At 40.9% G+C, this 25348-nt stretch overlaps 2 protein-coding genes across 2 annotated transcripts in view; one reads left to right on the forward strand and one right to left on the reverse strand.

The window, feature by feature from the left end:
* Positions 1 to 10844, forward strand: part of CAT (catalase) — a 35330-nt gene extending 24486 nt beyond the window's left edge. The window contains 4 exon segments of the mRNA XM_003910050.4: positions 1320 to 1450; positions 7076 to 7183; positions 9751 to 9834; positions 10153 to 10844. Of these exon segments, the coding sequence (XP_003910099.3) occupies positions 1320 to 1450; positions 7076 to 7183; positions 9751 to 9834; positions 10153 to 10218 (389 nt within the window). The 3' untranslated portion in view covers positions 10219 to 10844.
* A 7159-nt stretch (positions 10845 to 18003) lies between these two features.
* The window catches only part of ELF5 (E74 like ETS transcription factor 5), a 32652-nt gene continuing 25307 nt past the window's right edge, over positions 18004 to 25348 (reverse strand). The window contains exons 5-7 of the mRNA XM_003910049.5: positions 21663 to 21731; positions 19985 to 20180; positions 18004 to 19525 (exon numbers count right to left, since the gene is read on the reverse strand). Of these exons, the coding sequence (XP_003910098.1) occupies positions 19429 to 19525; positions 19985 to 20180; positions 21663 to 21731 (362 nt within the window). The 3' untranslated portion in view covers positions 18004 to 19428. The remainder of the gene's footprint in view (positions 19526 to 19984; positions 20181 to 21662; positions 21732 to 25348) is intronic.

The raw sequence follows: 25348 nt of genomic DNA on the forward strand, positions 1-25348 counted from the left end.
TAAAGACAACTCCCACTTTGAGTAAAGGTCAGAGCTCGTTTGGAAGCAGGATTTTAAAAATTAACTAGGCACATTTCAAAGAGCTAATTCTTAATGAAGAAAACACTGTGATGGCTGGTTGTTGGAGCATTTTGCTTTTCATGTAGATGTGGCTGATCTGTTGAATTTCTTGAGCTAATAATTGGGCTCCATAATAATATGGTATTCTTCCTTCCCCTACACACACACTTGGTGTCTTGATGAATGACATACATAGGTATCTCTTGATATCTACTGTGGGTGATCTGTTATGGCAGTGAGCTGGCTAAAATTCCAACCCCAGATTGGTTTACTCAAACCACTTAATATGTTTCTGGGCCACTCCTGTTTAGGCAGTGTGTGCTCGGGTAATGAATGCTTCTGCTAATGTCAGCCAAAGCAAAGTATAGTTGAGAAAATAAATATGCCAAAATGAAAAAAAAGCCTCATAATTTATTTCAAAAGTCAAAGAAAATATTTTGATTGTATTTGTCACTGTTTCTTACAAGTCCAGATAAGTAAGTGCTGATATACAATTACCACATTTTTTTAAAAATTCTTTTTTTATTGATCTGTGGAGGGTGTGAAAGTGAAGCTATAATGGAACAAAGTCATCATCGTCAGTAAAGGAGAGATACCCTGAGAATCCTAAAAACACTTCAAGGAATAGCAAAGTAGAGTTCTGTAATGGAAATACTGTATATGCTGGGCTGGAGGAGACAAAGAACCCAGAGTTCCAACCCCACATCTACCACTGGCTTCTGTGTGACCTTGCAGCAGTCAGGTCACATCACAGAGCCCCATGCTTGTGTCTGTAGATTCAAGGAGCAGAACCAGAACTTTCAGATTTCCGTCAAGAATTTTGTGATGCGGTGTTTGAACTGAACCCGAGTCCAAATGACACAATTTTTCAAGTCAATTTTGAAATGTGTCTTTGAACCTCATCCCTGTATGGTGGCCAAATCAAGCACACGTGTATAAACTTCTACATGTGCTGTAAGCCTCAGAAGACTTGATAGATGAGACCCTTCGAAGTGTCAAAAGGGACTTTGAGATTCATTCATAAAGTGCGGCAGCCTGTGCAAGCATTTAGCAGATGGCAACGTTCCCTAAGAATCTTCATACTACCTGTAGCTAAATGCAGGAAATTAAAAATAACATGCGTGTGTTGTGTTTATATCTGTGTATGTGTACATGTGTATTTGATTACCACTTAAATTTATTTCTCATCACAGTGATTATTTGCAGACTTACTTGACTTTTCTTGTTCCTAAGTGCATCTGGGTGGTTTTCTTTTGAAGGTGGTGCTCCAAATTACTACCCCAACAGCTTTGGTGCTCCAGAACAACAGCCTTCTGTCCTGGAGCACAGCACCCAGTATTCTGGAGAAGTGCGGAGATTCAACACTGCCAATGATGATAATGTTACTCAGGTAATGACTTCTTTGTCTGCTATGGAAGTCACCTGCTAATTCTCCTTGTCAATGCCTGCATAATCTGCACCCCCACCCCCCCACCCCGCAACGCCCAAACTGTCTGATGTATCTTAAATTGAATTCAAGGAAGACTCATCTGTGATAGTAAATTGGGCCCCTAACTGGCTGGAGTTGAAGGGTTTTATTCCTCTGGTCTTTTGCCTCAAGGTATGGAGACTCCGTCTCAGTTTCTTCAAACTTTATTGAAGGGATATGGGGAGGGGGACATCGGGGAAACAGTGATTTCGTGGGAATTTAAGAAATGAGCATATACAGCGTATGTGGAGACAAATCTAAGAATCTGGGCAGGACAGCCCAGGTTCAAGGACTAGAACTAGAGATCCAAAATAGCTCCAGGAGCCTCAACCACAAGAGTGTGGGCGTTTCCACTGCAGAGCTCGCCCTTCACGTGGCTTGTTCTCCATCTGTCTGCTTCTGCTTGCCGGTGCTAATTGATTATTTTTACCACGGCTTCCTGTTTTCTCCTGTCTGCGTCAGAGCTCCTGTTTTATCATTGTTGTGGCTTTTTCACAGCAATGGTTTCTCCTTTAAGGCATCTTTCTCCATGTATTACTCTTTTTTTTTGGACCACCTTTTACTCCTTCTCTCAACATATCTCAGATTCTAGAGAGATGGAATCCTATTGACTTGGCTAATCTTTTCACCCCAGGTTGCACCATTGGCCTTGGTCAGCCTCTAGTTAACTGCCCCAGGTCAAGTGCTCATTCTCTTTCCAGTCGCTTATAGCTGCCCTAAGGGCTGTTTCAGCACATGCTATGAAGGAGGCCCTCAGACTTGAAAGGGCCTGTGGGTGGGCAGCTGCCTCCTTAATGTGTCCAGTGCAACTTATATCACACACAATAAAATAATAAAGTTAAAAGTATAGTTGTTCTAGAGCTCTGTTTGAGCAGTTAGTGTTAAACTTAGTATTTAAATTAGATTAGAACCTATTTCTAGTTTCTCAGTTTGTGAGTGTGGGTTCCAAGTAAAAGATACTTAAATACATGAATTAATTCACTGTGAGGATATCTTTGCTTGAAAAGCATTTACGTATATACATATATATGTATATATATAAAAGAAATTACATTATTGTAGGATATAAACCATTTTTAGATGAGCTTAAAACATTTCCTGCAAACCTTTTATGTAACTGCATTATTTTTGGTGATGCAAATGACACCAAGTATGTTACAGTACATTCCCTGCCTCTCAAAGAATTTTGCCTATGTGAGGTCAATACAGGTATTAAACCAGCTGATACAACCCTTGCAGAACTTAACTAATGAGGCTATTGCTTATACATGAAAATTTATTATATGGTCATCCTTATTTTATTGAGAGAGTTTCTTATCACTATATAGGATATAGTATAGTTTTTAAGTAATCACAGTACTATTGTTATAGATTCATAGCATAATTCTGTGATGATGTATCACATGGGAAATACATAAGAAGGTCCAGATTTATTCTCTTAAAAATGATTCACTTGGGCTTGCCTCTGTCTATGGCAGACTAGCTTATATCATACTTACCATTTCATGGAGAACATTGAAAAGGTAGGTAAAATACATAAAGCATTTGTTTGAAGGCTTTGGAGAGCTAACAAAGCAACAAAGATTTAAAGGATCAAGATCAAAGATAGAAAAGAAGTGCAGAAAAAAAAGTGCAGAGAAGTAAATTTGACATTTGGTTTCCTCTTGAGGTATTTGTTAATTTGTAAGCACTGGTCCAGAAGCTGAGTGGTGTTTACAGCAGTCTTATGAGTCTGAAGGGATAAAAATTGGAATTCAAGGTCTGCAAAGAAGCAGAGCCTCTAGTTACACTCAAGGCTTTCAGTTGAAATCCCTGAAGGGCCGTGCCTAGGAATAAGGGCAAACTTGAAATAAACTTGCTCTCACAAAACATGAAACACAACTTTGCCTCTGCTCAGTCTCAGATTGGATTAAGGTGATCTCTCTCTACGCCATCTGTCAGAAGCAAACAAAATTTTCTTTGGTGGAAAATAGAACCTCAAATGATTCTAGACCTTTTTATATGGAAATGTTCAGCATTCAACAATAAATGACAAGGCACCTAACACATTAAGACCTTCTGACTGAAAATCAAGAGGGAGAGAAAACCCCCTACAAACTGACAGTAGAAACAAACCTACTGAAGGCTTAAATAATGGAACTGTCAGATACAGGTTTTAAAATGACTAATTAATAGGTGTAAGAAAATAGATGACAGCATGAAGAATTTAGTAAGAGAACTTTAAGCTATAGAAAAAGAGTTGAATGGACATAACTAGAAAATGTAACAACTGAAATTAGAATTTAGTAGATGGCTTTTAAAGGAGGTTAACATGGCTGAAGAGAAGATTAGTGAATTGGAAGATAGAACAATAGATATTATCAAGGCTACTTCATCTGAGGAGTTCGAGGCCGTAGTGAGCTATGATTGCTCTACTGCATTCCACCCCGGGTGACGGAATATGTACACATACTTTTTTTGTTTGTTTGTTTAACCCTTAAACCTGTAGGCTGGGTATGGTGGCTCACACCTGTAACCCCAGCACTTTGGCAGGCCGAGGCAAGTGGATCTCCTGAGATCAGGAGTTTGAAACCAGCCTGGCCAACGTGGTGAAACCCCATCTCTACAAAAAATACAAAAAAATTAGCTGGGCATGGTGGCAGGTGCCTGTAATCCCAGCTACTTGGGAGGCTGATGCAGGAGAATCACTTGAACTCGGGAGGTAGAGGTTGCAGCAAGCTGAGACTGCACCATTGCACTCCAACCTGGGCAACAAGAGCAAAACTCTGTCTCAAAACAACAAGAACAAAAACCAAAACTAAAACAACAACAACAAAAAATGTTATTTGGTTCTTTTTCAAATCTACCTGTTTTTCTCCTCATATCCTGTTGTCTTAATAATATTCCTTTTTTGCATCTCTTTAAATGTGTGTGTTTATTTTAAAGCCTCTTTCCAATGATCATGTCTGTGATTCTTCCATCTATTATTGCATGTGTAATTTCTCACTGGGTTTCCTTGTATGTATTATAATTTTTCACTATGACTCATCTTCAACAGGAGTTATTTTCTGCAAAAGTACCAAATGTATCCTAGTTGTAAAAGTGATGAACTGAATCTCTGAGACAGCAAGGTTTTTTTTTTAAATGGATTTTATTCAGTGGTGTGTTGATAAATATTTAACAGCTGGCTACCTGGGGAGAAAGCCCTGGTTTGTAGTGTTTATCCATTTTCATGGTGGAAATATTTCATAGGGCTGATTTCAGGCTACTAACGTGATGTCACTAAACCTGTGGCATTGCAAAATGATGTACTATATCACTGTTATGTAGTATTTCCCCCATAGTGATACAGTAGACACAAATGACTTCAAAAACATAGGTAATATTTATTAATTAGGAAATGATGTTTTGAGTATTACTTTTGTTTGTACTATACTTAATTATAAGTTTATGTAATTTAATCTTTATAATGGCTGTGTTTCTACTGTCATAAGCAAGCTGGCTGCAGCATTCCACTGGAATTGCAGGAACAAATTCTTACACTTCAAGATGTTCAAGATTGTAGATTGAGGTGACAGACTGAGGTGTAGATTGAGGTTCAAGATGGCAAATTGAGCTGACACGGGAGGCCTTTCTTCTGCTTCTCACATATAGACATGCTAAATTAAGTTTTTTTATTTGTTTTATTTTTTACTGTCCCAGTTTTCCCATAGAAAGATTAATTTTTTTTTAATAATGTAGCTGGGCTAAAAAAACAAGAAAGTTTTAATTTCCAAGTCCCACAAATGAAAAAGGAATCAGAGTAGTGCATGAACATTGAAAGTATATATTGTGTAATGGTAACCAGACCTGATTTGTACCTTATGAAGATTTTATGCCTCTAAGGGGTTAGGAGTTGAGGCCACAGGCTTCACATTTTTCACAGAACTAGAGCTCAGCTCTTGGCATAATGGTGAGAACCAGGAAAGGGCACCTCAACTACCCATCAGACTGAGGATGCAGCTTGGAAGCATGTGGGCTCTGAATGGAAGCAGTCAACTCCAAGAAATTGGGAGTCCTTCCCCTATGCTGTGCTCAAATGAGGTCCCTGCATTCTTACTCCAGTTGGAACCATGAAAGACCTTAACTGAGAAACAAGTGAATCGGTGAACCCTGTTAGGTCTTTGCAGAGATGAGAAAATCACCACAGGAAGACACTTTTACAACTAGGATACATTTGGTACTTCTGCAGAAGATAACTCCTGTTGAAGATGAGTTATAGTGAAAAATTATAATACATACAAGGAAATCTAATGAGAAATTACACATGCAATAATAGATGGAAGAATCATAGACATGATCATTGGAAAGAGGCTTTAAAATAAACATACATATTTAAAGAGATGCAAAAAGGGAATATTATTAAGACAATAGGATATGAGGAGAAAAACAGGTAAATTTGAAAAAGAACCAAATAATATTTTCTAGAAACAAAAATTACTATCCATGAAATAAAAACTCAACAGATATTTCACGTTTGAAATAGAAACTCAAATGTGACCCAGTCAACGTTTTCACAAAATATGTCAAATACAGCTGAAGAGAGAATTAGTGAATTGGAGATAGGCCTGAGAAAATCCCCAGGATATAGTACTTTGATTAGATTGTGTTATGTCTGATTAACTTCGGTAGCAGGTTTAAACTTTACTCAAAAATTTAAAAACATAATTATAGCCTGATATTTGATGACTTAGGGAAATGATGCATCTCTTAATATGTTATGAAGGTGATACTTTGGATAATTGGATATTATTGGACTTTATAAACATTAATAGAACAGCACATAGAACAGAGTCTGGCACATTATAGATACTCAATATTTGTTGAATGAGTGGAATGAATGAATGAAATGTAAGAATAAAATCATAGCTACAACGTGTTTCAGAATTGGGCAGAGGCTGCTTGGATTCACATACCTGATACTAAGCTCCTATTTTTCATTTTAATTTATGGATATTTATTTTAGAGGCAAACCCAATAATCTAGCAAAATATCACTATTCATATGTTTTGCCTAAGAAATATTGGCTTCTGAATAACTATAGATGCACATGTATAAATGAAGTAGTTTTTAGATATATTATCTCTCTCTATATATAATTACATATCTATATATCAAATTATATCTCTAGCTAAATTAGTTTTTATTTTCCTCCATGGTTCTGGGTGAATTGAACAAAGGTTGTATTGTGCTAAGTTTACATTCAAAGGCAGCTTGCACATTTTAGACTTGTCAGTATTAAGCATGTGGTGAGGTTTTAAATTGTAGATCTATTTATAAGAGATTTATAGCAGTTACTATAAAGGATATTATTAGAAAGCAGTTAAGAGCTATTAATAAATGAATTTTACTTATTTTGCTTAAAACAAGAAATGAACACAACCCAAATGACAGTTTAGTTAGTAATTTAAAATTATTCTTAAATTCTAACTTTTTTTATCATTGATTTCATAAGTGTTGTAGTAGGTGAACTTTGTTGATGATAAACTGGTGATTCGAGTCTCTGCACTTGCTCTTTTCCCTGAGCAGGTGCGGGCATTCTATGTGAACGTGCTGAATGAGGAACAGAGGAAACGTCTGTGTGAGAACATTGCAGGCCACCTGAAAGATGCCCAAATTTTCATCCAAAAGAAAGCGGTGAGTCTTTGTAAGCTGAAGGGTGCCCTCTGCTGGCATGGGAAGACAGTGCAGCTGTGTGGGAGAACCCTAAAAAGAAAGTGCCATTTCTATTGTACTTGACCTAGGAGGACTTAAAAAAAAAAAAAATACTAGTAATCCCCAACCAACTTCTGATTATTTTCTTTCCGTGTTTTATCTGGTCTGGCATATCCATTGGTCCTTTGCTGTTTGTCCAATGTGTACTAATTTAGTTGTGTTCAGAGTGAATTTTATCCTATGCTGTTTAATTCGGCTGCAGCCAAGTTCTCTGCAAGATAATAAATGTCCAATATCAAAATGTGAGTCCTGCTGCAATTCTACTTAAACTTTGGATAATAATAAATATATCAGCTGGTGTGATGGCATGTACCTGTAGTCCTAACTACTTGGGAGCTTGAGGTGGGAGGATCGCTTGAGCCCAGGAGTACAGGGCCAGCCTGGACAACATGGGAAGACCCTGTCTCTAAAATCAATCAGTCAATCTGTCTGCCTGTCTTTCTTTTTTGCATTTTTATGGTTTGAAACCTGCCTAAAGGCTTAATGTCATGATACCTCGATCCTCCTTCAGATGCAAACTAGAAATTTGCATGATTTCTGGAATGAGAACTGCAGTGCTTCCAAAAGGCAGGCTGGACTTTCGTGCTAAGGTGCTGGGGTATTTCTGATGGTCGCTCATCGAGCTGCATGAAGCCCTCTCACTTCTGGTTTCCTAGCCTGTCCCAGAGCTAAGCTTTTTGCAAATCTAGAAATCCCCCTTTTTCCTTGGCCCCTAGTTGCTTCTTCTCTGTTCCTAGGGGCAGCTGGGCTAGCAGCTGTCCGGGCTGTGTCCAAGGGCCTGGGTTCAAGTATCAGCAGAGAGCCTGACGGGCGCTCTGTGCAGTAGGCAGGGCGGGATTTATCTTCTTTTACTGGAGAGAATGGATAAGACAGTTTGCAAGTAGCAGAACTGAGCTGGAACCCTTGGCATTCTGCTTTCACATATGCTGAAACTGTAAGGCTTTTATGGGTTCCCAGTGCCATGCCTCCTCTTGCTGTCTGCTGGGGAATTCCTGCCTGAAGTATGTGGAGTGGCGCTGCCATGTACCAGTGTTCTTGTATCCTTCACATTAACTGTAGGCTGTGTCTGGGCCCGTTTCTCAATATAAATCGCTGTAACTTGTTAAGCGCTTACTCTGAGGTCAGCTGTTTCCATGCAGTAAATGCAGCTCACCTCTCGGCATTTTTCTCACAGCATCCTGTGAGGTAGGTTGTGTGGGTTTTTTGTTTTTTTTTTTAAAGATGAAGTCTTGTTCCGTCACCTAGGCTGGAGTGCAGTGGCATGATCTCGGCTCACTGCAACCTCTGCCTCCTGGGTTCAAGATATTTTCCTGCCTCAGCCTCCCCAGTAGCTTGGACTACAGGCATGCCCCACCGTGCCCGACTAATTTTTGTGTTTTTAGTAGAGATGGGGTTTTGCCATGTTAGCCAGACTGGTCTTGAACTCCTGACCTCAGGTGATCCGCCCACCTCGGCCTCCCAAAGTGCTGGGATTACAGGTGTGAGCCACTGCGCCTGGCCTAGGTTGTATGCGCATTTTTCCCCAACAAGAAGCAATTCTCTAATTCTTTGACAGCAACTGTGTGTCCTATAACTCAATTCAATTCTAGCAGTAACTCCTGGAGCTAGAGTCAGAACCCAGAGATTTAGGGGTCAGTTGCCACTTTAGATGACAAATGAGGTACCCTGGCTATACACACTTCTGCAGATTCTGACTGCAAATTAGGGGTTCGCACGCACCTTCCTCAGGTTTGATAATTTGCTGGAAAGACTCATAAAACTCGGGAAAATGATTTACTTATGATTACCGATTTATTATAAAGAATATAGCCAAATGGAAGAGGGGCACGGGGGAAGGCCTCAGAGCTTCTCTGCCTCCCTGGGTGGACTGCCCTTCCAGCTCCTGGAGTGTGCACCAATCCAGACGCTCGCTGACCTTGCCAGTTGCAGGTTTTTCTGGAGGTTTTAGGACATAGGCATGATTGATGAAATTATTGGCTATGGGTGATTGAACACAATCTCCAGCCCCTCTCGCCTCCCTGGAGGTTTGGGGGTGGGGCTGGAAGTTCTAACCTTCTGGTCGCATGCTTGTTCTTCCTGGTGCCAGCCTCCATCAGGAAGCTATCTAGGCCCCCATGGATCATCTTAGTAGTATATAAAAGACAGTAAATTCGAAGGGTTTTAGATCTGTGTCGGGAATGGGGGACAAAGACCAAATAGTATTTTTTAAATTATACTGATTAGGTGTCATTTTCTTGCGCATTTTGGCAGAGGGACATAAGCTCCGATAAGTTAAGTGACCTGTCCGAGGTTGCTCAGCCAGTGTATGTCAGAGCGTTCACTGGACCTGCGTCTTAACTGAGGCTGGTGTTGTTAAACACCTGTAGTACTGCCTCCTGCTGAAACATCTTTCCTCCCCTGTAGAGTAAACACTGGGAAACCACAGTCACTGGGGAGTGATATAGTAGGGAGTTAGAGTAACGCTTGCATTTATTTTCTTTTGGCCTTAGGTCAAGAACTTCACTGAGGTCCACCCTGAATACGGGTCCCGCATCCAGACTCTTCTGGACAAGTACAATGCTGAGAAGCCTAAGGTAAGCTGGGAGCAGCCTGGCCACGCAGAGGCTAGGTTGGAGTAGGCGTGGCTTAGTTACCACCCAGCATTACAGTCTGCAGGGGCCATTACCTGCCACTGTTAGATTTCTTAAGCAGCTGTGCAGAAATTCATTTGAGAGATGAAAGAAGTCACCAGCAAAACACATACTCTTCATTTTAGCCCTGGGCAATTTAAGACAGTTAAAGTGAATGAATTCTGAATTATTATTTTCATTTGCATACATATCAAAACTAAGTAAATATCACGTTGCTTCGTATGACGTGATTAACCTGCCCATCTTGTTCTCTTAAAACAGAATGCAATTCACACCTTTGTGCAGTCTGAGTCTCACTTGGCTGCAAGGGAGAAGGCAAATCTGTGAGGCCGGGGCCCTGCGCCTGTGCAGCGAAGCTTAGCGTTCACCTGTGTAACCCGCTCATCACTGGATGAAGATTCTCCGGTGCTAGATGCGCAAATGCAATCTAGTGGCTTCAAAATAGAGAATCCCGCTTTCCATAGCAGATCGTGTAACAATTTTAATGCTCTTTCCCCAGGGGAAAATGAAGGTTAGGATTTAACAGTCATTTTAAAAAAAATTTGTTTTGATAGTTGGTTGGATTATTCATTTAAAATGATTAGAAGGAAAGTTTCTAGCTAGAAATATGATTTTATTTGATAAAATTTGTTGAAATTATGTATGTTTACATATCACCTCATGGCCTATTATATTAAAATATGGCTATAATTATATAAAAAGGAAAGATAAAGATGATCCACTCAGAGTTTTTATTTTTCTAAGGTTCTCATAGGAAAAGCACATTTAATACACCAGTGTCGTCAGAAAATAACTTGAGCACCATCATGGTTTAATGTTTATTCCTGATTTTAATTGATCAAATTCATTTTTTTTCACTTGAAATTACATTAATGTTAATTTGCACTGATTTCACAACAGATCAATTTGTAATTGCTTACATCTTTACAATAAATAATCCGTATATAAGAATAGAGATGGTATTTGATTTCTTTAGACTCCATGTATAACTGTAAACTGCCACCAGACTCTTAATTTGAACATCATCATTTTCAGATATTTACCCTTAAAAATGGAAATGCCAGTATCTCGAGGACACCATGTTATTTGTTTAAATCTATAGCCTTTGGACAGCCTTCTGAGCCACTGATAAAATAGCAAATGCCCTAACTTTGAAAATTACTTAAATCTCTTGTCCATTCGCTCACTTACCTATGATTGAGTTTTTAAAATATGGGCTCAGAACCACTAGTTACTTTCCTCTTCCTTCTTTTTAAAACCCATATTTGCCTATCATGGTTGAAAATCACATGGAAGACTTTAAAGATGAGTTCTGAATACTAAATGAAAATTTGTTTTCCTTGAAAATCTTTATTCCATTCATATTCAAAACCAGTTTGTGCCGGGTGTGGTGGCTCATGCCTGTAATCCCAGCAGTTTGGGAAGCCAAGGCAGAAGGATCACTTGAACTCAGGAGTTTGAGACCAGCCTGGGCAACATGGCAAAGCCCTGTCTGTACAAAAAATAGAAAAATTAGCCAAGTGTGGTAGCTCATGCCTGTAGTCCCAGCTACTAGGGAGGCTGAGGCGGGAGGATCTCTTGAGCCCAGGAGGTTGAGCCTGCAGTGAGCCATGATTGCACCACTGCACTCCAGCCTGGGCAACAGAGTGAGACCTTGTCTCAAAACAACAACAAAAACAACAACTAAAAACAAAACAAAAAACCAAACCAGTTTGTACTTTCAGGAGTTCCTAAGTTACGGGCTTTAGGAAACCATTAGACCACTAACAGACAGATACAAACTCATTCTTGGTCTTTTAGCTCAAATTTCTTTACTCCTCTGTCAAACCCTCCTGCCTGAATTCCCCCTATATTTGAGTACGCTTTGAGACTGTTATATTTGTAGACATAGAAAAATAAATTTATTGGGTTGGGTGTAGCAGCTCATGCCTGTAAACCCAGCACTTTGGGAGGCCAAGGCAGGTGGATCACCTGAGGTCAGGAGTTTGAGATCAGTCTGGCCGATGTGGTGAAACCCCATTTCTACTAAAAATACAAAAATTAGCTGTGTGTGGTGGCGTGCACCTGTAATCCCAGCTACTCGTGAGGCTGAGGCGGGAGAATCGCTTGGACCCGGGAGGCGGAGGTTGCAGGGAGCCGAGATTGCGCCACTGCGCTTTTTATTTGGAAAGGTGAGAACTTCTGGAGATGGTTGGTGGTGATGGTTGCACAACAGTGTGAATGTATTTAATGCTACTGAACTGTACACCTACAAATGGCTAAATGGTAAGTTTTGTGTATATTTTACCACACAAAAAATATCTAGTGGTCCATTCTTAGTCCTTGTCTTACATGGCCTCTCAGCAGTGTTTGACACAGTTGGTCATTCACACTGCCTTCTTCATTATTTATTTATTTTAGAGATGGCGTATCATTATGTTGCCCAGGCTGGCCTCAGCCTCCCGAGTAACTTGGACTACAGGCACACGTCACCATGCCCATGCTCCTTCTCCTCCTCCTCCTCATTCTTCCTCCTCATCCTCTCTCTTCTTCTTGTCCTTCTTGCCCTCATCCTCCTCCTTTTTTTCTTTTCTTTCTTCTTCCTTTTTTCTTCTCTTTTTTAAAATAAGAGCTTTATTGAGATATAATTCACATACCATAAAAACCACCCATTTAAAGTGTACGAGTAAATTTTTTTGTATATTCACAGAATTGTGCAGCTAGCACCACAATCAATTTTAGAGCATTTTCATCACCCCAATTAGCAGCCACTCTTCATTTCTTTCTTAACCTTGTCCCCAGCCCTCGGCCATCATGAATCTAAGATTTGCCTGCTCTGCGTGTTTCACTTAAATGGATTCATACAGTATGTGGTCTTTTGTGACTGGCTTCTTTCACTTAGCATAATATTTTCAAGATTCTTACACATTGTAGCATCTATGAGTGCTTCATTTTTTAAATTGCCAAATAATATTCCACTGTATGAATTTACTATGTTTTATTTATCCATTTATCATTTGATGGACATTTGGGCTGTTTCTACTTTTTGACTATTATGAATAGTGCTGGTATGAACATTTATGTACATATTTTTGTGTGGACATAACATTTTCATTTCTTGCATCCTCATCTTAAAAGGTGTTTTTCGGGCCGGCTGTGGTGGCTTCTCCCTGTAATCCCAGCACTTTGGGAGGCTGAGGCAGGTGGATCATGAGGTCAGGAGTTCGAGAGTAGCCTGGCCACTATGGTGAAACCCCATCTGTAATAAAAATACAAAAAAAATTAGCTGGGCATGGTGGCGGGTGCCTGTAATCCCAGCCACTTGGAGGCTGAGGCAGGAAAATTGCTTGAACCCAGGAGGCGGAGGTTGCAGTGAGCTGAGATTGCGCCACTGCATTCCAGCCCGGGTGACACAGCGAGACTCCGTCTCAAAAAAAAGGGTGTTTTTCACCTATACTCTGCCACACCACTATCTAAAAATGAAAATATTAGACTCCTAATATTTAAAAATCTGTTCTTTTGTTGTGTCAAGCACCCTTGACATAAGTAACTCCATCTTAGAAAGATACTCCATCTTCTATTTCACAGGGCACTTTGCCAACAGGGACAAGATGTTTGCTTAATAAATAAAGACTGCATCCAACCAGATGAGGATATCAACAAGCACACTTTTCCACTATCAGTCCTCACCAGAGGACTGTGGCTATAAAAAGAAACAGGACTTGTGCAGCTCTAAGTGGCCATCTTAACTAACACCATCTTGCTGTTAATTGTGATAATCACCTGGCATCTGCCACTGAAGGCTCTTGGACTGCCTGGCCCAGTCCAGGAGATTCTTTTTGCCTTAGTCGCTCTCTCTGAACTGATTCATTAACCCTTTTTCCCTATCCTTCTTCTTTCGATGTTAAATGTTACTTTGTTGTGGAATGTTTATAACATTTACTTTTTTTTTTTTTTTTTTTTTTTTTTTGAGACAGAGTCTGGCTCTGCCGCCCAGGCTGGAGTGCAGTGGCCGGATCTCAGCTCACTGCAAGCTCCGCCCCCCGGGTTCCCGCCATTCTCCTGCCTCAGCCTCCCGAGTAGCTGGGACTAAGTATACTATTATGTATGGTCTGTTGTATTGACTGACTTGTGGAGTGGCTTGAGCCTGTGTGCCTGCAGCTCTGACTACTGAGTGAATGGGAAGCACTGAGGCAAACTGCCTCCTTGGGAACTCCATGACGCTCCTGGCTTTTGTGATTGAGATTACTTTAATGAAAGTCAGACATTGTGGAAAGACACAAATGTGCATGGACCTGGTCATCTCTGACCTCATGTTGCTTGTGAGACTTGTTCTTCTAAAAGGAGGACTCGGTCTGGGCTTTTAGAAACACTGTGAAGGATCGCCTAGTTTGTTTCATATTAAATTGTCAGAATTTTGGTTTAAAAACACATTAATTCGACCAGGCATGGTGGTTCATGCCTGTATGCCCAGCACTTTGGGAGGCTGAGGTGGGGAGATCATTTGAAGTCAGGGGTTTGAGACCAGCATGACCAACATGTTGAAACCCCATCTTTAGTAAAAATGCAAAAAATTAGCTAGACGTGGTGGTGCACACCTGTAGTCCCAGCTACTTAGGAGACTGAGGTAGGAGAATTGCTTGAACTTGGGAGGCGGAGGTTGCAGCGAGCCAAGAGTGTGCCACTGCACGCCAGCCTGGGCAACAGAGTGAGACTCAATCACGAAAAACAAAAACAAAACCAATCACATTAATTTTTTTCTTTCCTGGATAAAGGGCATCACTCTGATTTGTGATCTGTGCTAAAGAAGTGTTTTTTTTTTTTTTTTTTTTTTTGAGACGGAGTCTTGCTCTGCCGCCCAGGCTGGAGTGCAGTGGCTGGATCTCAGCTCACTGCAAGCTCCGCCTCCCGGGTTCACGCCATTCTCCTGCCTCAGCCTCCCGAGTAGTTCGGACTACAGGCACCCGCCACCGCGCCTGGCTAGTTTTTTTTTCGTATTTTTTAGTAGAGACGGGGTTTCACCGTGTTAGCCAGGATGGTCTCGATCTCCTGACCTCGTGATCTGCCCGTCTCGGCCTCCCAAAGTGCTGGGATTACAGGCTTGAGCCACCGCGCCCGGCCGAAGTGTTTTAAGAACTTCTTAGCACTCACTTTTCTGGGAAAAAGCCACAAGCAAGCTACTTGGGCCATTTCTTTGCCTGTTAGTTGATGGCATTACCAAAGCGCAAAGGGCCAGATTCTACTTTAAACTCTCTGGTAAGTCAAGCTGAAGGCCTTAACTTTTTTTTGTTTGTTTGTTTTTTGTTTTAATCAGCTCTTTTAAAGATGTGAAGGGTTAGTTAGTGGAAGTCAACTAAAAAAGTTCTGTACAATTTTTTTTTTTTTTTAGGTGGATTCTCACTTTCCTGCCCAGGTTGGAGTGCAGTGGCACGATCTTGGCTCACTGCAACCTCCGCCTCTGTAATCGCTTGAATCGAGTTCAAGTGATTCTGGTTTCTCAGGCCCCGAGTAGCTGGGATTACAGATACACCCCACCATGTCCAGCTAATTTTTGTATTTTTAGTAGTGACAGAGTTTCACCATGTTCAGGCCAGGCTGACCTTGAATTCCTGACCTCAAGTGATCTGCCCGCCTTGGCCTTTCAAAGTACTGGGATTACAGGTATGAGCCACTGCACCTGGCCAGCTCTGTATAATTTTGAACCTCTGAAAAAGGTAAACAATCACATATTAATATATGGAAAGTTTGCTATGGAAAGCTCTATTGCAGATCCTTTTAACAAAGGAAGTACTTATTCCCTCATTTGACTATTTGATAAGCGAATTTTGCATTATCTATTGCTTTAATTTTTTTGTTGTTTTGCTTTGGTATTGTTTGCTCAAAGTGTAGCAGTGTGTTTATTAATTTATTTGAGACAGCATCTCACTCTGTCACTCAGACTTGAGTGCAGTGGTGCAATCACAGCTTACTGCAGCCTCAACCTCCTGGGCTCAAGCTATCCTCCCGCCTCAGCCTCCCTAGTAGCTGGGACTATATGTGCACACCCCCATGCCCAGCCAATTTTTGTAATTTTTGTAGAGATGGGGTTTCGTCATGTTGGCCAGGCTGGTCTCGAACTCTTAAGCTCAAGTGATCTGCCTGTCTTTGCCTCCCAAAGTTCTGGGATTACAGGTGTGTGCCACGGTGCTAGGCTAAGTGTAGCATTTTAAACAGTCCCTTGTATTTTCTGTCCTTCAATGAATTGTATTATGGAGCTATATGTTTAAGTAAAACTCTTACTTTAAAGAGTGTGGTGAATTGGACAGTGATCCCCCAAAAGATATATCCATGTTCTAATCCCTGGAACCTGTGAGTGTGACTCATTTGGAAAAAGGATTTTTGCAATGTCATAAGTTACAGATCAAGAGGAGGCTGGGTGTGGTGGCTCATGCTTGTAATCCCAGCACTTTGGGAGGCCTGGGCAGGTGAATCACTTGAGGTCAGGAGTTCGAGATCTGCCTGGCCAACATGGTAAAACCCCATCTCTACTAAAAAATACAAAAAATTAGCTGGGCATGGTGGTGTGTGCCTGGAGCTCCAGGTAGTTGGGAGGCTGAGGCAGGAGAATCGCTTGAACCCGGGAGGCAGAGGATGCAGTGAGCCAAGATTGCACCACTGCACTCCAGCCTGGGTGACAAGAGCGAAACTTTGTCTCAAAAAAAAAAAATCAAGAGGAAGTTATCCTGATTACTTAGGTGAGGCCTAAATCAAATAATAAGTGTCCTTCTAAGACCCCAAAGGGTAGAAGGAGGAGCAGGTTATGTGAAGACTGAGGCAGAGATTGGAGTTTTTCAGCCACAAGTCACAAAATGGCGTGGAGTCACCAGAAGCAGGAAGAAGAAGGGAAGGATTCTTTTTTCTTCTTTTTTTTTCTTTTCTTTTTCTTTTTGGAAGAATTCTTTCTTAGACCCTATGGCTTCCTTGATTTCAGACTTGTAGCCTCCAGAACGGCAAGAGAAGACATTTCTGTTGTTTTAAGCCACCAATTTTGGTAATTTTTCACAGGCAGCCCTAGAAAGCTAATCCAAAGAGGATGCTAGTTTAATGGTTTCCTAAAATGAAAATTTCTTGAGTAGCAAGAAGGATGAATGTTTTTGTTCTCTGAACTGCTTGGTGCCCGGGGGTGGGAGGGAAAGCATCCACATCTAGCCAGTGTGTTTCTCTGCAGTCCTGCCCACTTCTGCCTGTTTGCCCCACCCCAGTCCCTGCCATGCCTCTGAGCTGCTTGGCTCTGCTTTATTGTCACTGCCAAGCTCTTGCCTGAAAACTCCCCATTCCCCCCGTTAGCTGATTTCTCTTCTCCTGGACAGTCTTTCCTTTCATCCTGACTGGTCCATTAACATGGTACTTACCTCTTCAGATGGCCAGGACATGGGTCCCACATTCAAAATGTAAAGGCATTCTGGATGCTTTAACAACAACCATCAGTAGTGCAAGAACAAAGTTGAATGACAGCTGACAACCTGTATGTCCAGAAGGCAGTAGAAAGTGACCAAATCCTCTGTGCAAAGGTGCAACTTCAATTTAGCTCCAGGAAATTAACACCACAAGAGACTGAGAAACTAGTGTTGCCAGATATGATTTTAAAAGAGAAGCTAGAAATCTGGATTTTTAGGTGAATCTTTCGATTTCTAAATAAGGCAATGAAGTCACAGTAAGAAATAAAAGAAAAGCTCAAAAAAACAGACAATGCTATGTGCACCAAACAAAAACGCATCTGTAGGCTATGCGCGCCAATGAACTCCATTTTGTGATGGGAACCTCTGTCTTACGATATTAAAGGTGGAGGGTAAGATTACTCCATATATTTCTTGCATCTTTTTGGGCTCTTTAAAAATCTCCAGCCTGCTGGGTGTGGTGTGGATGTAGCAAAGGTTCATAGTAATCCAGGTACTTGGGAGGTTGAGATGGGAGGATCTCCTGAGCCCAGGAGTTCGAGGCCAGCTTGGGCAACAAGCAAGAACCCATCTCCAAAAATAAAAGATAAATCTCCAACCACAACTGCTAGGAAATGGAAGAGTCACCAAAGGTTTTACAGGTTGTCAGTGTTTTGCTGAGCCTACCATGCTGAATTGAACGATACGCAGACAGTTGAACACGTTAAATACTTTATTCACATTGTTTACAAACTATATCCACCTGGAAAACACATGAATCCAAAAACAGATTATTTTACAGTAATTCACATTTTTTAAAACAGGTTACTTTGAAGTTCAACTTTAAGTACGGAGGTCTTCAGCCTGTACAGCGGTTCAGTGCCTCACCAATTGATTCCTGCTCTGGTGAAATAGAAGTCCTAGGGGCAGTCCACCTAGCTGTAAGCCACTAATAACTTACATTCCAGTGATTGATGAGAAAATGTCAGTGCAGACTTTAACCCATGAACATTTATTGGTGTAAATTCACTGTCATGATTTTTGTCAAGGGAGTATGTGTTTCAGCATTTGAATACACATCAGGTAGGAAGACAAAACAAAGACTCGCAATTTAATTGACCGTTACAGAGTTGTTAGGACATTTCCCGTTTTATAAATGTTTAACATCTGGACCAGAGATGGAATCAATGAATTATGATTTTATTGTGTTGACAGCTTGAATCATAGAAACAGCAGTGATTTGGTAATTGATGCCAGTGTCTGTTGACTAACTCTGCATATCAGATGTCAGCCATCAGTTAGAAGGGGTAATAAACTCAGCAACAATTAATAATGTGGTTAATGTTAAGTGTTTAAGTCCAGAAAGATGTCTGTGGAAGTTTTGCTGAGTGGTCAAAAAGATGCTCTGGTTAAGAAACTTACTATGAACTTATTTTAAATCCAATTATATCCCAGTTCGATGGCTCAGCTCTTTCACTAATTAAGATACTTTTCTGCCCAGGTGCCGTGGCTCACACGTGTAATCATAGTACTTTGGGAGGCCGAGGTGGGAGGATGGCTTGAGCCTAGGAGTTCAAGACCAGCCCCAGGCAACATAGTGAGAACCCGTCTCAAAAAAAAAAAGGATAGTTTTCTATGGATTTTTGACTTTAATAATTTAAAATCTGAAGTATGAATGTCTTATATCTCACCCTCTCCTACCATAACCTGCAAACTAATCATGCTTTCCCCCACCTTTGGTGAGCTGCCACAGTTATTTGGACACTTTTGAACCTTTGGGATGGGAGTATCGGATGTGTCTCTAATGGCAGAATTGAACAGTTTTTCTCTGATCAGCACCAATGGCATGGGCTGTTGTCATTCCACAACTCTAGGAAAATAACGTTTGATCAAGGCACCACAAAAGATCATCCCCTCATCCCCTTACGGAGAAGAAAGGATTTCTTAAGAGTCGCTGCTGTCACCCCCCATAGACAACAACTGTGAATCCAAATGTAAGCTGAGATGTGGAGAAATTTTATCAGCATGTTTGCAGGTTAAAAAGGAGAGAGAGAGAAGAAAATGAAGCCTTTCCAATGTCTGTTGCAATCTGATTGTTTTAAAAGACAGAAATCCATAAAATGAGCTTGATGCCTGGAGCAGATCATAGCTTATCTTCTTGCCACCCGTGTGCATTTTTTCCAAATTTGTACACTAACCTTCGGTCGACCCGCTCCAGAATTCCTGTTTTATAGTAGTATCTGAAAAAGCAAGCAGAAGAGAAATTCTGGGAGAGCTTGCACCCTAGGAAAACAACAGAACACAAACACTGTCTCCTCATTCCTCTCAGGTGACAAGGCTGGTCTTTGGTTACCCTGGTATTTTCACGCCCTGTTATCAACTTACACTTAAACCTTTCACAGACATCTTGAAGACTGAAACTCACCATTCTCAGTTCAAAACGTGTTTTTGTGTGTGTGTGTGTGGGTGTGCGAGATGGCCTGGATTCAGAGTGATCCCTGGGGAATACTGCCAAGAATGCTAAGGATGGCGCGTCAAGTTACAAACCATAATCCTACCTGTAACTAACAACCAAAGTTTTGTCTCATGACCTTTCCATTATCAAGTAAAAAACCTTTGAAAACAGTTTAATTTTCTACAGCCAGCGATTTTATGTAACTCTTCTTGAAGGCTCATGGTATTTTATGCTATTAACTTACCTCAGGGCTCTGCTCAACTTTTCGTATGTCATTCTGTCATTTTTCTTCCTTTGTCCCCACATCTTTGCCAGGGCTTCTGATTTAACCACCCGAAAAATTCCTTGTTCCCTATCTTCCCATTCCAGAATGCCACAGTTTTCTTCAGGAGATAGAAGCAGGTCTCGTACAAATTCCCATAGATGAGAACTTTGGAGGCCTTTGAAAAGGGGAAAGCATTAGCTATTTACAATTGTCTTTTTAATTTATTATTATTATTTTTGAGACAGAGTCTCAGTCTGTCACCCAAGCTGGAAAGCAATGGCGTGATCTCGGCTCACTGCAACCTCTACCTCCTGGGTTCAAGTGATTCTCCTGCTTCAGCCTCCCAAGTAGCTGGAATTACAGGCACCTACCATCACGTCTGGCTAATTTTTTGTATTTTTAGTAGAGATGGGGTTTCGCCATGTTGACCAGGCTGGCCTCGAACTCCTGACCTCAGGGGATGTACCCGCCTCAGCCTCCCAAAGTGATGGGATTACAGGCGTGAGCCACCGTGCCCAGCTTGTTTTTTTAATTTTAAGAGAAGAGATGTACAATTTCTCACTAGCTCATGAGAATTGCTGCTTTGTGGGAATATTTCCCATTGTTATGACTGATTGCTCTACCTGGAAACTCAGTAAGTTGTGACATGTGAAGCAACTGTGAAACACACATTCGAAGCAACTGTGAAACACACATTCAGAGACACCCAATTTACATTGACTGGCAACACTATGACTCAGATGTTCTATGGAACTACAGTTTAATTTTTATGGAATGAATGAAATGACCATCAGATGATCTTTTCATTCGTTTTTCTGACAGGCAGCATGGTTGTACTGATTCCATAGCCACAACTGTCTGGGTGGACAGATCCTGAAATTTCATTTTTCATGAGAGGCTGGTTTTTCTCTTATTCTATGATTGGTGGTTAAGACCAGCTCTGGAGTCCCACTGCCTGGGTCTGGGTCCTGAATTCACCTTTTCGTACCTTTATAACCATAAACTCTTAGAGTTACTTTATCTATAAAATGGGATAATAAGAGTACCTGTCCCCTAGGATAGGTTAGAGGATTTAATGATTTAATACATACCAAGTGGTTAGAATCACATCCAGCATATAGCAATTGTTTTCTTCACACACGTTTGTGAAAGTACAAGCTTGACACTGCTCTGGGCAGATCTCTTAGTGCTGGGGAAGCTAATAGGATTGCCAATTCCCAGTGTTTTCTTTGTTATCCTCCTCTGAGAAGAAGCCACAGTGGACCCAGGATTGGACCTGGCTCCAGATGGTGGAGCCAGAACTTGAACCCAGAGAGTTTGCATTCCAAAGCTAATGTTTACAACTATGATCATGTCTTTCATAGTAGGTGTTCAATAGACATTTAATGGATAATTATTAGCTATGATTTGTTTACCATTTGCTATTGTCAGATGCTCAATCTCACCCACTCTTATGAGAAGAAATCAATCTGACTTCGATAATACATATAAAAGCAATCATTGATTTCTTTACTACCTTCCTTGGGGAGTAACTGGTCCAACTCAAATGTTTAGTTTCAAAGCTTATTAAGGTAGATGACTTTGTCTTAGGAATGGTTTAAGAAATTAGAAATGAAACTTAAGAAATTAGAAATGAAAACCAGCATCCTGCACTTACTTGTTCTACTATGACTGTGACCATCTTGACTTTTGATGCCACTTGTTTTCAAGCAGTTGGAATCAGCATCTGAAATAGAATAATTTATAGCAGTGGAAAGGGATACAGAGGCCACATTCAGACCTCAAGTCATACCCAAATGAGCAAACACTAATTGAATGCCTTTGTAGTAGAAGACACCACATTAGGCACTTTGGGGGGATTAGTAGGTGGCAGATGTCAAGATGCTTTAAGATGTGGCTTTGAGGAGCACTTGTATTCAATCTCACCCATCCTGATGAGAATAAATAAATCTGATTTTGATTGAGGCCCATGCAGGGCCTTCCTAGGAGACCATGGTAAGGACTTGGGACTTTATATCAAAGTGTAGAGCAAAGATCCTCAATTTAAGAAGATCTCTCTTGCTCCTGTGTGGAGAACAGACTGGAAGAGACACAAGTAGAAGCAAAGAGACTAGAGCTCATGAAGGGTAGAAAGCAAAACGTTAACTCCGTGCTGACTTAAATGATAACTCAGGCTGTCAGTCACAACCTGAGACACCTGGACAAGCATTGTCCCAGAGTAGTATATGAGTTTTTAAAATGGTGGCGCCAGATCTGCCCCTCCAGCTCACACTCAGTCTCCACCGCTTCTCTTAGCCCCCTGCTTGCTTTGCCCCAGTCACCCTGGCTTCAGGCTTTCCGGAAATGTGCAGGCACATTCCATATCAGTGGCTTCGCAGTTGCTCTTCCACTTGTCCAGCACGCTCTTCCCTTGGATGCTTGTGCACACCCTCATCTCAATCCTGGTTCAAAATCACCTTCCAGTGAGGCCTCCTCTGACCATCAAGTTGGGTCTGCACATTCTCCCCACTGCTCCGCATTTTACATGGAATATTCAAGCATATTCTATGGTGTATTTATTCATGAAGCTCACGGTCTGTGTACACGAGGGGGGCAGGGATTTGTGTTTCCAGATGTAACCCTGCAGTATCTAGCACACTGCTGGGCATATAGTAGGTGCTCAGTATCACTGAGCAGCCACTGTGCTATTCTATAGTAACTGTACTGCACCATACTATACTGAGTATACTCTTCTATACCACATCATACTGTATTATACTAACTATACTGTTCTATACCACACTATACTGTACTATACTAACTATACTGTTCTATATACCACATCATACTGTACTATACTAACTATACTGTTCTATGCCACACCATACTGTACTATACTAACTATACTGTTCTATGCCACACCATACTGTACTATACTAATTATACTGTTCTATGCCACACCATACTGTGCTAACTATACTGTACCATACTATAGCAACTATACTGTACTGTACCACACTATATTAACTATGCTATACTGTACTATGCTATACTACACTAACTACATTATACTGTACTATACCAGACCAGCTATACTGACTATACTGTAGTATACCATGCCAACTTACTATATCATACTGCATACTACACCACAGTATACTGTACTATACTGTACTATACTATACTAACTGTACTGTACTAACTATACTATATTGTATTATACTGTAGTATACTATACTAACTATACTGTACTATGCTATACTATACTGTTCTGTATTATATTAACTATACTGTACTGTACCAAGTGTACTATATTATATTATACTGCAGCATACTATACTAATCATACCATACTGTACTGTACTAACTATACTATGCTGTACTATACTAACTATACGGTACCATATATTACATTCTACTGTACATACTGTACTACACTGTACTGTACTAACTACATTATACTGTACTATGCTAACTATACTGTACCATATATTACATTCTACTATACATACTGTACTATACAAACTAGACTGTACTAACTATGCTATACTCTACTATACTAACTATACTGCACTATACTATACTAACTGTACTGTACTGTGCTATACTATACTGTACTGTATTATACTAACTATACTGTACTGTACCAACTATAATATATTGTATTATACTGCAGCATACTATACCAATCATACCATACTATACTGTACTAACTATACTATACTGTACATACTATACTATACTATGCTGTACCATATATTACATTCTACTCTACATACTGTACTATACAAACTAGACTGTACTATGCTATACTGTACTATACTAACTATACTGCACTGTACTGTAGTATACTAACTATACTGCACTGTACTGTAGTATACTAACTATACTGTACTGTGCTACACTATACCAACTATACTGTACTGTGTTACACTATACTATACTATGCTATGCTATGCTATACTACATTATACTGTACAACTATCCCTGCTGCATCATCTAGTATGTACATTGCCACTGCTGAATGAAGGAAGGGCAGATATGACATCCTGTGCCCCACACTGCTGCTTAGGGTGACTTCTGTCAGTGCCACTGGGTCATGCCTGCTCGGCAGCTGAACTTCCTACAGTGGCTCCCCATTTCTTCCAGGATGAAGGCTGCACAGTAAGTAGGCCTTTCACAGACTGACCCCCACCTAGATCTCCGGCCTTATCTCTTTCTGCTTCCCAACTTTTTCCCTTCCCTTGGGTCAAATGGTTCCATTGGGGGCGTGGCTTCCTCCTGCTTCAGGACCTTTGCACAGACTCCCCACTCTCCACTTCTACACAGCGGACTTCTCACAAGACCTCTTCAGGAAGGCTTCTCTGAACTGACCCTCTGGGTTAGACCCCTTATGAGCCTTATAGAGAGCACCTGTGTGTTCCTTGGTGTCACAATACTGGGCCCACCTTACTGGAAAGATTCATCTCTTTTCCTCCTCCACTATTAGCTGATACTTATGGAGCACTTATTAAATGCCAAGTGCTTGTTAAAGGCTTCACATAGAGTATCTCATTTCATCCTTATAACCCTGTGTGATACTATCATGATTTTCATTTTATTGAGGAGGAATTGGAAGCCTAGAGAGCTTAAGAATTTTATCCAGATGGTGGAACCAGAGAATTCTCATTCCAAAGCTAATGTTCATAACTACTACTTTATCATGTCTTTCACAGCAGGTGTTCAATAGACATTTAATGAACCATTATTAGCTAAGATTTGTTAAGCATTTGCTATTGTCGGATGCTCACTTAACCTTCCCCACCCTTTTGAGATGTGTCTATTACTATCCCCAGATCGATCTGTTGTTTTGATTTAATCTTTTAGGAAAAGAGAAAACAAATGGAGTCATAAACAAAGATGAATTGTTAAGTGTGAATAGACAACAAGCTTTCGTTGAAATGCCAAAATGGCAAGAGGTGGGAGGAAAAACATTGCCCTTTTGATTTTGATGATTTCTCCCGTGTTTTGGAGGAAGGGGATCTGGCTTGGTAGGAGGAACACAGTACAGGTCAGCATGAGAGGAGTTTATGAGGCTGGTGGGAGTTTCTTCTGTGGGTCTTGCCGAGATAACCCTGTTCTCTCTGTTCCTAGTTCTGCAGTGATGGCTTTGAAGGTACTCGTTGGTTGACTAGTCAAGGCCTCGCTTGGCTGGTGGTGGCAGGAGCAGGGGGCTGAAGTCATTACTGCCATGTTAATATTGAGGCAGGTTCCCAAATCAACCTCCACCAGCACTGGGTGGTGGATCTGTAGCACCACCATGAACCCACTATATTTCTCTGTAAATGCCAGTTGTGTTTCAGGGTGCAGCTCTCCCTAGCTCAC

The sequence above is a fragment of the Papio anubis genome, chromosome 12 (genome assembly GCF_008728515.1).
Source record: "Papio anubis isolate 15944 chromosome 12, Panubis1.0, whole genome shotgun sequence".
Taxonomy (NCBI): Eukaryota; Metazoa; Chordata; class Mammalia; order Primates; family Cercopithecidae; genus Papio; species Papio anubis.